Source organism: Archocentrus centrarchus, chromosome 5 (assembly GCF_007364275.1).
Source record: "Archocentrus centrarchus isolate MPI-CPG fArcCen1 chromosome 5, fArcCen1, whole genome shotgun sequence".
NCBI classification, from domain to species: Eukaryota; Metazoa; Chordata; class Actinopteri; order Cichliformes; family Cichlidae; genus Archocentrus; species Archocentrus centrarchus.
Window position 1 is genome coordinate 848810 of NC_044350.1, and position 13573 is coordinate 862382.

At 39.2% G+C, this 13573-nt stretch overlaps 1 protein-coding gene across 3 annotated transcripts in view; it reads left to right on the plus strand.

The window, feature by feature from the left end:
* The window catches only part of nfasca (neurofascin homolog (chicken) a), a 120415-nt gene that overhangs the window by 68612 nt on the left and 38230 nt on the right, over nucleotides 1-13573 (plus strand). Inside the window, exons 18-28 of one of the 3 annotated variants that reach the window (XM_030729716.1) lie at nucleotides 4507-4631; nucleotides 6287-6325; nucleotides 6674-6775; nucleotides 7190-7387; nucleotides 7727-7797; nucleotides 9068-9290; nucleotides 9472-9587; nucleotides 9760-9970; nucleotides 10538-10660; nucleotides 11602-11775; nucleotides 13312-13338. In XM_030729716.1, coding sequence (XP_030585576.1) covers nucleotides 4507-4631; nucleotides 6287-6325; nucleotides 6674-6775; nucleotides 7190-7387; nucleotides 7727-7797; nucleotides 9068-9290; nucleotides 9472-9587; nucleotides 9760-9970; nucleotides 10538-10660; nucleotides 11602-11775; nucleotides 13312-13338 — 1409 coding nt within the window. The remainder of the gene's footprint in view (nucleotides 1-4506; nucleotides 4632-6286; nucleotides 6326-6673; nucleotides 6776-7189; nucleotides 7388-7726; nucleotides 7798-9067; nucleotides 9291-9471; nucleotides 9588-9759; nucleotides 9971-10537; nucleotides 10661-11601; nucleotides 11776-13311; nucleotides 13339-13573) is intronic. The other 2 variants (XM_030729714.1, XM_030729715.1) reach the window with 2 other exon arrangements.

Genomic DNA, 13573 nt, shown 5'->3' on the forward strand with positions numbered 1-13573 from the left:
TGACTTTGTCCCATTTTGCCCACTCCCTGCAGACTTCTCTTGACTCTAATCTGGATGCAGGTGTATATAGCAGGTCTTTAGAGAGGATGTTCCAGCTCTCTAGAGGAGTTAGAGTTTAGTTAGGCAGATATGGCTGAGGAGCTGGAATTGAAAAGGTTAAAGGTGGAGATGGCAATCAGGTTACAGCAGCTTGAATTGCAGCAAGGTTCTGTTACTAAGAATAGGCATCTAGTTCAGTTTTGTTGTAAGGCTGAGACTTGCTTTGAGGTTTTAGCAGATGGCTACCACACTGCATTGGCCACTGTGGGCCATTCTGTTGCAGTTTAAATTGTAAGTAAAGCTCAAGAAGTTTGTCCTCAGCAAGAGGGGAATACAATCTTAAACAGTATTAAACAGTATTAAAGAGAGAAGAATGCCATCTTGCTAGGATGTGAACATATCCCACAGGCTTATAGTGTTTTTGAATCCTAGAGACACAAAGCTAGTCCCTAGTTTTTTGATCAATGGTGCAAGGCTCACAAAGCTATAGATTTGTGAAGTAATGCTAGTGGAGGAGTTTCAGAACTGTGCCTAAAGGCATCAAAATTTACCCAAGTGAAAGGTAACCACTCTAGCAGATAAGTTTATCCTGGCACGCAAATGATTTTTATTAAGCAGACCTCTCTCCCTCAGATGCCCCAGAAAAGATAGGTGGTGGGCAGGCTAACTATAGTCCTCTTGACAATGACTCTTTAAGACCCAAAGCAGAAAAACTGGTCTGGTCACTTAGTGACAGATTTTAAGAATTTAAAAAATAAGCACCAAACATGTTCCTCCAACCAGCCAAAAGATGTTAGCTTGGTAACAACTGAGTCCTCGTCAGCTTTCTGTGTGCCAAAGGACCATATGAATGTTTTAAACCCTTTATCTCGACAGGGTTTGTCAGTAATGGCTGAGGATCAATGCCCAGCTACTACACTACATGATGCAAGCGGTTCAGTCCCTCATTCTTTCCAGTCTGCTTGTACTGTAGTGAGCGGTTGGTGCCTGCACCCATATCAGTCAAACATAGCCACTGGAATTCTCCCGGTAGGTGTATTTAAAACACTTCCAGTGAAGGGTGTTGACTTTATTATGGGTAATAATATTGTAGATATGCTCATTTGTGCCTCTGACTGTGCTGCAACACCAGTCAGTAGTTGCTGTCAGTGTTCTAGCAAGAGCCAAGGTTCATACTGTAGGTCTCGTTTGGGCTTGTTTCAACCTTGTCTAACAGGTGGCTCTCCCACTGTCAGCTGGAATATTATTTGCCCCAAAAGGCTGGACATAAGATGGACGATGTAGCTTCAGAGGTGAGACATATTTAAAACATGAGGCTCTTCTCCTGGCTGAGAAACATCAATCTTAACCTATATGCTCTGCTGTTGCCATAGTCACAGCAGGCCCAGACCCAATTTTATGGTCTATGGTGAGTGGTTTATGGACTAAAACAAAGACGTTAGATTCAACTCATTGTCATTGTGCGCACAAGGCACACAACGAAGTGATCGTTCCAGATCACTCATCCAGAGACGAGCATCTGCGGTCATGCAGCCAGAGACCGGCGCTACCATTAGGCAATGTGGTTTAAGTGTCTTGCCCAAGGACACAACGCAGTGCAGGGCCAGGTGCTCCAACCTGCAACCTTCCGGCTGCAAGGCGAGCGCCTACCCACTGCGCCACTGCCACTTGAAAAGGTATATGAACTTGGAAAATGGTTTAAATCTGATTTTAAAAATCATTCTCCTACTGATTCAGCTGTATGTATAAAAATCTGCAAACAGTTAATAAAGTACATTTCAATTCAATTTATTTATATAGCGCCAAGTCACAACAAACAGTCGCCTCAAAGAGCTTTGTATTGTGGGTAAAGACCCTAGAATAATAGAGAGTTAACCCCCTTTGTTAAACCCCTTAGTAGTAATAGACCTGCGGCATTGGTGATTTATGACCAACAGGTGGGTGACAGGTGGGGGTCAAAGGTCATGCGCGTACATGAGCGTCCTCGTGCGTGTGATCGTGCGTGATCAAATGATTTATGTTCGGCAGCTGTATGTGTGTGAGTGGAGGAGAGTCAGGACAAGGGCAAACCCATCCACACTGTTTGTGAAAGATGTTTAAATAAACTCTTTCTTTAACAGGTGATATGAGCATCAAAGACTGTAATTCTCCACAGGCAATTGTACCATCTGTTTTTAACTAAAAGACAATGCACACTTTAGCTGACTGGCATAAAAACAGACCAACACCTGTTGAAACCCTGCTGAAATCATGGTTCCCACACTCTCTCTCCCACTTTCTCTCATTACAAGATGACTTCATCAAAAGGACAAACCCATCCACACTGTTTGTGAAGATGATTAAATAAACTCTTTCTTTAACAGGGTGCAATTCTCCACACATGCACACAGTCTTAAACCAAGATACAAGCAAGAGGGACCTTGCCAGTAACCAAGAAGCTGCGATGTTCAGAAGAGGTGAAGTTGCCAAGGGAAACAAGAGGACATTTATAGATGCAAAAAAAGCTGAGGTTAAATTTAGAGGACAAATATGTGCACAAATCCAATTTTGTGTTAGAGTAGTGCAGCTGATTACTCCTGAATGTTACTGTACTCAAGCCTACTCTGACTATTTTGTTATCCTCATAACTCATTCCACTGTTACATAACAGTGCTGTGGGTCTTTTTTAACTTATAAAGACTGCAGCCTTCATTATTTATACCCTTTCATAGCACAGATCTATCTGAGATATAGGTCTACATGGGTTTGTGAATTAAAATAGGACAAACTTCCTGCATTCAGAAGGAAGTGCAGCATGAATGCACCTAACTGTCATCAAAAGAGCCACTTTCAGAGGGATAAAGCCTATTTTCCAGTCAAAGCATCCATTCCTCTATAGCTCAGCATCATTAATGGAACAGCAGGACCAAGAGCGGTGCTTTAGAGTCATTACCTATTCTACCATCACACCATTATTATTATTATTTTTTTTTTAAAAAAGAAATGAGATGATATACAGAATACAGCTTGCTTCGCATAATTTTGTGTAAAATATGCTTACCTGAATCCATTTAAAAAGACAGAGAGAGTAGCGTTTGCTCTGGAGTCTGTGGAAAAAAAAAATGAGGAAAAGGGCTCAGCGTTCATCTTCACAATGAGGTCTTCGCCATGCTTGCTTTATAAAACACAACCCTTTTTTATATGACTGAGTGTGTGTCCTGTTTGTTTGTTTGAAACCCTCCCCTCAGTCCTTTTTTTAACCACCACCTGTTCGCTCTGGAAAAGTACTGCGTCCTGCCCTGTGTATGTTATCATTATATCCTGATTGTTAAATCAAATTAAAAAATAACCACATAACTTTTCTTTTTTTTTTAAGAAACTAACGAGCTCGGAAAAACGTGAAAGCAGCAACCCACCCAGCTGTAAACAAGACGGTCGCTGTCGCTGGTTGTGACGTTGTAAAAAGGCGCCACATTGCCTGATGGGAAATGTAGTGATACCCGTATTTTTTTAATTTATTTTTGCGCTGCATCGACTTTAAGTAAAAAAAAAAAAAACGTTGCTGTAATTATTTACGTGTGGAAATAAAGCACGGATCCGGAACGATTTCATCAGCTGAATTCTGCATCAACTTTTAGTTAAAAACAGATTGTACAATTGCATGTGTGGAGAATTACACCCTGTTAAAGAAAGAGTTTATTTAAACATCTTCACAAACAGTGTGGATGGGTTTGTCCTTTTGATGAAGTCATCTTGTAATCAGTGAGAGTGGGAGAGAGAGTGTGGGAAAACACGAATCCAGCAGGGTTTCAACAGGTGACGGTCTGTTTTTATGCCAGTCAGCTAAAGTGTGCATTGTCATATAGTTAAAAAACAGATGGTACAATTGCCTGTGGAGAATTACAGCCTTTGATGCTCATATCACCTGTTAAAGAAAGAGTTTATTTAAGCATAACCACAAACAGTGTGGATGGGTTTGTCCTGACTCTCCTCCTCCACTGATACACATACAGCTGCCGATCATAAATCATTCGATCACGCACGATCACACGCACGCGCACGAGGACGCTCATGTACGCGCATGACCTTTGACCCCCACCTGTCACCCACCTGTTGGTCATAAATCACTAATGCCGCAGGTCTATTACTACTCCCCTTGAATTAAAGTTGAAAGTCTGCACTTTAATCAAATCTTGATTGTTTGATTTAAAATCCATTGTGGTGGTGAGTAGAGGCACTTCATTTATTTTTTAACAAAACAAAAAACAACCAAAAAAACAAATGTGTCCAAAAAACTAAATGTATGGACCTAAATATATTTGTATGGTGGCTACCTTAAGAGAACCTTTAGAAACTGCCAGCATACAGGCTGATACAAGAGTTGATTTTGTTTCTGTATAAATCTGAAAAAGGAAAGTGTCAGTGCTACTACTATGCTGTGGTATAATGTATAGCAACCAGTCCTTTCCGTGTTTGTCTGTCTCCCAGGTTGAAGAAGGATGATGAGTCTCTGACAATCCCGAATGTCAACGAGGGTGATGAGGGAACTTATACCTGCACTGTTAAATCTGAGATAGACCAGGACTCGGCCTCTGCTCGCCTCATTGTGTTAGGTACACTAGCATACAAAGCAAGACTGAAACAGATCGCACACTGCAGCTGAAGTTTCAGCATCAGTGGAATATTACGTCATTAAAACTCGTTAAAGTATTAAAGAATGTATTGTTTCACTGTCACTGTTACATTAGCCTAAATGTATTCTAAAATAATAGTAATGTTATACTCTTACACTGTGTGTGCCATCATCATCCAGTGAGCAGCATATGCATATACATTCACTGCCTGCTTTGTTTAGGTATACCTGTTCAGCTGCTTATGAATGGAATTTCTTTAAACCTAAACAATAGGAGAGTAATAGTGGTGTTCAGAAGTGGTAGCTAAGATACTGAAAGAAGAATACCAGTACTACAAAACTGTTCTCTCTTATACAGTGAGGTGCTTTTAGACAAGCTGTCTTTGATTTAGTCTTTGAGATTTGTGTGTTTTATTTTTAAATGTAGATTATACTGAAACTACCTTCAGTTTTTCTTGACTATATGTTATTTGCCAGCTCTGTACCTCCAAATGGAAATCATGCATGTCTTCCTGATGCTGTAGTTTACTAAATTCTGATGTAGTTTAGCTCTAACACGACTTGCTCCTACTGAAGCACATAGAGATTGTGTTGTTTTGTATAGAAAGTGCTCTAGTGAAGATACTGACTCAGTTTGAGCATCCTGTGTCACCACTGGTTTGACATTTGGGTTTTTTTGACCCGCTGTTTACAGAATCTGCTGCTAAAAAAGCAATAGAAAAGACTGCAATGATTTGCAAATCATTTGAAGTCTATATTTAATCCACTATAATGCTAGGAACATGTCTTCTTTTAACAACACCCTTTAAGTGTTTGGGAACAAAAGACACCAATAATTTTAAAAAGCCACATTAATTCTTATTGAAACAGTCAGACTGTTTTAACACCAGGACCTGTAAACTAAAGAGACATGTTCTTTACATGCACAGTACGGTTCATAATCTTGCTGAAATAAGCAAGGCCTTCCCTGAAAAATGTTTGAATGGCAGCATATGTTGCATCAAACCCTGTATATATTGTTAGCATTATTGGGCAAGATGTGCAAATAGCTCATGCCACTGTGGAGTAATGCACCCCCAAATTATCACAGATGATAGCTTTAAACTGTCGTCTGATAAATAGCTGGAAGGCACCTCACCTATTTAGCCTGAACGGTCCAGCATCCATGATTTCCAAAAAAAGCTCAGGACAGTTTGCCCCTTTACCTCAGTCCATCTTAAATGAACTTTGAACTGAGTGTTATTTTTTATTTGTTTGTTTGTTTTTTGTGTGTTTGTATGTGTTTTTTTTCTTTGCATGTTGTGCTTTAAATTATTTTAAAAAATAACCATATTCTATTTTTATTTACACTTTACTCAGTAACCCGACTTTTTTGGTATTGGGTTTTAAAAAAAGAAATAACATAAAAAAAGGGCATTCTTCTGTGACCTGAATATTGTCATCAGTGTGAACCTCTTCATTTGGAAAACTAGTGATTACATGATTGTCTCTAACTGGAGCTAAATTAGTCTACCCTACTATGTGTGCTAAATGACATGTTAATAGTAATGTTCCCTTGCTGTTGATAGGCTTGTAGACTAATCTGCAAACTCTAACCTTTATACCCACTTCCTGCTCCTTGACCCTGCCCCACAGAGGAGGTCAACCCCTCAGTCTCTAGTGCCTTGCCTCCAGGTAATACATGGCTCAGTTGGAAGTCTGTCGTTTTTGTTTTTTAATCGCTGTCTTATTTATTTTCTTATTCTTTTACTTTTTATTCTTTGCTTGTATTTTAACGGATGTATGAAAACTTTATGATGGAAATGTTATGTGTGCCAAAGTGTTTATGTCTGAGAGGACACGGCTCTGGAATTGATTGTCACATGCATGCAGTGATCCTGGCAATTTATTTCATGTTAAGAATTTAAATATGAAAAAAAATGGCAATATAGGTGGAAGTGGTTTCTCAACATGAATGCGGTTGTGTGTAAGCGTGCGTGTGTGTGTTTGACACAAGCAAAGCCATTCCATATCTCACTGCAGACCGTCCAGACCCCCCGATGGATCTGGACCTGTCAGACCCAGCAGCACGCAGTGTTCGCCTCACTTGGATCCCTGGAAGCGACCACAGGAGCCCAATCACAGGTGAGTATGCATGTATTCCTTATGAACCTGTACTCTCTCATCTGGCCATTATGGAAGGATTGCATGATTTTCTCAAAAACACTGGGGAGACTTTGTAAGCACGTCAGAGCTGCTGAAAGTATTAGTTAATTTCATGTCACCAAGCTCAGATGAGAAATTATTCTAAAATCAAAATAAATTATGTAAATTATTGCCAGCCAGAATTATACACCATCTGATTTGCCTGTTACGCATAAAATTATAACTGTATCAGTATTTATAGGAAAGTTTGTAAAATTGATGCAATTGAGCCATTAAAGAAACTGAGGAGGTGGAGGTGAAATGGCATGCAGCCAGAACAAATAGATTTACAAATATGAAACAGGTTTTACTTTGTTTTGTTTCTTTTCTCATTACAGTTCTGTTTTTCCTCAGAATTCTTGGTCCAGTTTGAAGAGGACCGCTGGGAGCCGGGTAGGTGGCAGAACCTGTCTTCTTACCCCGGAGACCTCAACTCTGTCATCCTGCAGCTTGCCCCCTTTGTCAACTACCAGTTCAGGGTCATCGCCATCAACTCAGTAGGTCAGAGTGACCCCAGCAGCTCCTCACCCCGATACAAGACAAGCGGAGCTGGTAAGAAGCACCACATGCACTCATCTGACTGTCGAGCTGTTTCAGTTGGCTAATTTTAGTAGTTTACATGTTTTCACATCGGGTACAATTTAATGTGTTGTTTGTGGAAATGTGTGTTCACTACTTTTAAAAAAATGTTAGTAAGATATTATACAGTGTATGCAGTTACAGTTTGTAAAAATAAGTATGACTTTATAAAAGGTTTGGCTCATTTTTGAATCTGTCCTTCTGCTTTCTAACCAGTTAACTTCAGACCCAAATCCTTGCCTGTTTGTTGACACTGATTCTATTTAACCTAAGCGTTTCGCATATTTAGCCTAACTGTTATGTTGATACAAGCCCCAGATGCCATCCCCAGAGGTCTACGAGGTTGGGGCTCCAGAAAGGACAATATGGAAATCACCTGGGAGGTAAGATATGCACAAGATATACACATATTGTATGGGAAATTTAGCAGTAATCTATATTGTAAACATGGTAATGAAATAATAAAACTGAAAATCACCTGAATATAGCAGATGTGTAGTTCAGGTCCTATTGTGATCTCAAGAGCCTGAGAGAAAATTTGAAATCTCTGTAGACATGCAAATGTGGAAATAGCTTTTTGGAAACCTTTACCAAATGCAGCATCTTTATAGATGTCTCATTAAAGATTCGTAGTGGAAAAGAATAATATACAGTAGTGTGCAAAAGTCTTGCACCCCTCAGTTATTTATATTTTGCTTCCATGGAGCTAGATTTATAAACTTATAATTTTTTAAGGTGGTCTTGAGCAATAGTTCTCCAGGCTCTAGTTATTCTTTGGACATTTCACTCACTTTCAGTGCAATGGTCATGACAAATGTTTTTTGACTGGTGGTTAGTACTGTTGACTGATGGCAACAAGGTCCTGGGTTCAAATCCAGGTTATGGCCTTTCTGTCTGGAGTTTGCATGCTCTCCCCATGCCTGTGGGGGTTTTCTCCAGTACTCCAGCTTCCTCCCACAGTCCAAAGACATGCACGAGGATATGAATCATTCAAGTATTAAAAACGGACCTACCTCAATGGATGAACCAGTGTTGTGTCTGCACATAGGAGGCAACTTGGCAAAGAATCAATTTTAAATTGTTTCTTTGGGCATTTTGTTACTAGTAGTTTGTCACAAAAACATAATTTATTCATATCTACAAAACATGCCAAGGATAACAGTTTTATGAGGATAAAATCATATTTTTGCACCAACAAACTGATTCCCAAAAAATTGGCTTATCTTAACATGGTATACAGAGGTTCCTTAAAAAGATGATGAAACTGGACAAGAGGAGGACAAAAGAGGAATAGTCAGGTCCTAAACACTATCTACAACAGATGAACAGTAAATGTTAAAATCAGATCCTTAAGAAATAGGAAAAAAATCCAGCAATAACCTGACCCTGAAAAAAATGTATGTAACTTAACGTAATATTAAATTCAATACATATAACCTTCTGTGTCAGATGTAAAGCTTGGCAAATCCTCACATTCATACTCCTAGTTATGTTTAAAGTAAATGTTTTAAAAAAAAAATATTACTATATCAACACCAATCTATTGTAAAAGTGTAATGATCTCCGAATAGTTATGGTTCATTGTTTGCCATATCAATATCTGCTTTCGAGTTTGTGTAAATTCAGGGTGATCTTTCTGTTTGCTTTTTCCAGCCCCTCCTTGATCTGGAGAGAAATGGTCCAAACCTGCATTACATCGTGTCATGGAGACGAAAGGATTCCGGAGAGGAGTGGAATAACGTCACCACAGTCGGGGCTAAGCATGTGGTCCACAACACAGAAACCTATGTGCCTTATGAGATTAAAATCCAGGCCAGGAATGAGTTTGGAGCAGGACCAGAGTCTAATGTGGTAATTGGATACTCTGGAGAGGACAGTAAGTGCATCCTCAATAGTTAGCAGTTTCTGAAAAATAACACCAATATTCCTAAGAGTAACTTGATATTTTGTATGGATGCTTCTGAGGCTGGATAAAAGTGAAAACTTAACAGTTTAACCTATGAATCATTTTGTTTAGCACTTTTTCACACATTTTGTCTATACTTTCATGTGTTCAGAGCCCACTGATGCTCCCACTGAACTGCGGGTATCAAAGGTTGACAGCACCAAAGCTAACATCCACTGGACACCTGTGGACCTGAACTCTGTCCAGGGAGAGTTCAGGGAGTACAGAGTAAGATTGTGTTTGGTTTTGTAATGAGAGCCAACTGCAGAGTTGGTCTAAAAATACATTAACTATAATTTATCTTCCATGATCAATTTTGGACAATTTATCTTGTTTATTCTCCGTTGCCCCCTCTGCACATCTTACTCATTAACTCTGTTCTTCCCATTGTACTTCCCAGTTATACTACTGGCGTGAGTCTAGTCAGGTTCCAGGTCTGGTGGTCAGTAAGGAGAAGAAGACCAAAGGTTTCTACAGCACCACAGTCAAAGCATTTGGCATCCTTAGTGACCTGGTGCCCTACTCTAAATACAAGATGTTCATGGTTGTGGCCAACAATCGCTTCGAGAGTCCACCCAGCAACACAGTTGCATTTACCACCACGGAGGGAGGTGAGGATGCTTCCCACCCAAGCTAAACAGGTTATGTCATGTAGATGTACTGTAACAAAACAGCCAAGTATTGGTTCAAGCTCAGGGTTTTGTTTTATTATTTGAGTACCCTCCAGGTCAGTGTGAAAATTAATAATAAACATTGCTTAAATACTGTACTTTTGGATTTATTTGACTGCCAGTTAACTATAAAAGGTCACTGATACAGCTGTTAGGCTACTTAAAAATGTAACTGAACAGTAATGCGTGTGAAACTTTATGATATTCTGGACCTTTGAGGAAGTTTTCTCTAACTGGACCTCTTTTACTTTTAATTCAATATCCCTGGTCTAGTTGTAGCAAGGAAACAAAAAATTGCTTTGAGGCCATTATGTCCTCTCGAGGAAATATGTTGAGAAATTTTGGCACTTTTGGAATGAATATCTGTGGAGCTAAAGACTTACTGGAAGAAGGCTCATCACTGGTGTTTCATTTTTCCAACCTTAACTTTTGGTGATGGTGAAAGCAACCTGGACAAAACAGGTCTCTTCTTCAGTTTCTTCACTTTTGCTGTGCATAACTGTGTAGTTCCAGATGCTCCAAGATTCTTCAGGATTAATCGCAGAAGTTTGGACACAATCCACTTGGAATGGGACAAACCTTTAGAGCCCAATGGCATTCTGATTGGATACCAGCTCATATACCAAACAGGTAAACTGATCTGATTTGCCAAACTCATACACAGTATATAAAAAATGGATATATTGTCACTAAGTGTAACCATTGTTTAATTCCATAAACCTGTATCCTTTCTAAAGGACTCCTACAGTCAACCCTGTTTATCACTTAATTCAAACCTCAGTAAACATGTTTTTAAAGAGTTTATAGTTTTAATGTATAATTTCAAATTTTCTTCAATACACTGTACTGTGCATTTTTAAATTATGGTCCTATTTGGAGTAAAACAGACAAGGATCCCGGGTCTGATTTAGGGTGATTGAGTCTCACACTATTGTAGCTTGTCAAGGTGATTACTTTGTAACATACGGCCTGAAAAACACAAAATGAGCATGCCCAAAATTCCAATCTAAAAACTTCAATCGAGTGTTCACAAATAAAGCGGGACTTCAAAATCAACTACTCAGCTCTTGAATTTAGACAGACTTTAAGCCAGAAAGCAGGTGTTAACTTATAAGTGTTTATGGGCCCTATAAACCTAGTTATTGCTTTGCTTTGTAGTATTTCTTAAAGTATATTGTATTGGGACCACACAGCTTTACAACAGAGATGCATTATGGCAGCAACATGACTGAGTACTGTTGGGCATGCTGAAATGGAAACTGTTTAATGCTTTACAAATTTGGAAGTGACAGTAAAGCTGAAAGTACTCATAATGTCATAGTAGTCAGCCTCTGTGTTGTGAAAGTACTGCACACAACTGTGTTATGTAAAATAGGTCAATGCCAAATTGGGATTTATCTCTGAATAGTCTAATCAACTTTATTGACAGTTATGGTAATTACAGAAAGGACTGTGAAATAATGATGGTTAAAGGGGCTGTTTACCAAACATTCATGCTACAAATAGAAACTAATACTGCTATTTGCATGCAATTATGATGATGATTATGATGTGTGTCTGTGTGCATGTAGTCAATGGTTCCAAGGTGAGTCGTCCAGAGATGGAGACTTTCCTTCCTAATGTGACAAAGTTTATCCTTCGCCTGCCGGACCCATCCTCCCGCTACAAGTTCTTTCTGTCAGCACTCACACAGGTGGGAATGGGGGAGGTCTATGCTGAGGAGTCTCCACACTTCACTAATGAGGGTGAGTGTTTCGATATGTGACTGTTTGTTTGCCAAAAGAAACAAATCTGAACTCTCCATTGAAAGTAAGGGTTGTACTTATTACTGTAATCCTAATTTCACATTTCTTACAGCACATCTGATCAAATACTGATAAAGACAACCAAGAGCAAGTGGATAATGTAGGTGCTTGACTGTAGGTCAAGAACTTCTGAAGCTCTTTCATAGCTTCCACTATTAATGTCAGTTAATTGTTTTGGTTCAAATAAGCCAAGAATGCCTTCAGCATGAATTGGAGTATTAATAGCTGCCAATATATGTGTATTCATGGCTGCTACAGAGCTCAACAGTTCTTTAAAAAAATAGGAATACATTGATGTTGCACTGAGTAACTATACTATAAGTTTTTGGACAGTGACACAATTGTTTTTTTTAATTTGATTCTGTACACCACCGCAGTGAATTTTAAATCAAACAATCAAGATATGAAGACTTTAAGCTTTAACTGAAGGGTGTTAACAAAAGTATTGTATTAACTGTTTAGGAATTGCAGCCATTTTTAATTAACTGGTAAGCTGCCAATCATACTCACAAGACCACTAATGTGTATTAATGCACTGCTGAAAATAGTCCCCAACAAATCTTCTACTTCCTCTAATGTGAGTAAGAGCCTATATGTCCTGAATGGAACATGACATTTAACTCAAAAAGTACCATGAAAAAGTAGTTAATATAAAATAGTTTATACTGGTCAAATTTTAGTGATTTTTTTTGTTTTTAAAGAACCCAACATATTAAGTTTTGACAGGTTAATTTTAGAAACAGTGTCTTATTTCTTCATTTTACTTAGTAGAGCGTGTGCTTACATACAGCATTTCTAGCATTTAGTTTCCCTATAGAACACAGGACTTTGAGCCTTTACTTGACCCTACTGTATTGTGCCTTTTGCAACATTTCAGTCTTTTTCTCTGTCTGGGAACTAGGTTGCTTCAGTAACCTGTCTGCATTGTGAGTGTCTGGTTTTGTGAATCACTGGTGTGTGTGTGTGTGTGTGTGTGTGTGTGTGTGTGTGTGTGTGTGTGTGTGTGTGTGTGTGTGTGTGTGTGTGTGTGTGTGTGTGCGTGTGTGTGTGCGTGTGTGTGTCAGAGAGAGAGCAACACAGACAGAGACACTGAAAGTAAAAGCGGCTGTAAGCCCTTCAGGAAACAGTAAATAGGAGAGAAGAGAAGCTGTGAGATGGAGCTAGTGTGCAGCCACTCAAGTTATCTCCTTTTGTCCTTTCTGTAACACACTGGGTGACAACAGTAAGGCGATGATGTTGTCATGATGTTGCCTCATCCAAAAGGGTGTTTGAAAGGTCAGTTAGAAAAAAAAAAAACTGTCACTCCAAAACTATTTAAAAAACTAACAAAAAAACATAATCAAACAAACAAACAAAGGCGCACTTAAAGCTGGTGTTAGCTTTAAGTGCACCTCTGTTGAAGCAGCCTTCCTGTTGCTGTCCTTGCTGCCCATCTTACAAATCTCCTCTCTCTCCGTTCTCTTTTTTTATTGGCAGAAAACATTGCTGACACTACTGATCTAGGTAATGGGGAACAAGAAGTGCAGCATCTGTCACCTTCTCCCAGCCCCATTCTCCTTATCTTTTCATCCAAATACTAACAGCAGTGCAGTCCACCTTCATTCCCCTCTTCTATTATCAGTTCTACCACCCTCTGCAGCTCACACTGGTGGGCTACAGAGTGAGCTGAAAAACATAAAGTGTTATCCCCACCAGAGTGAGATATTTTACAAACATTGCATCAGAAAAATACAATTAT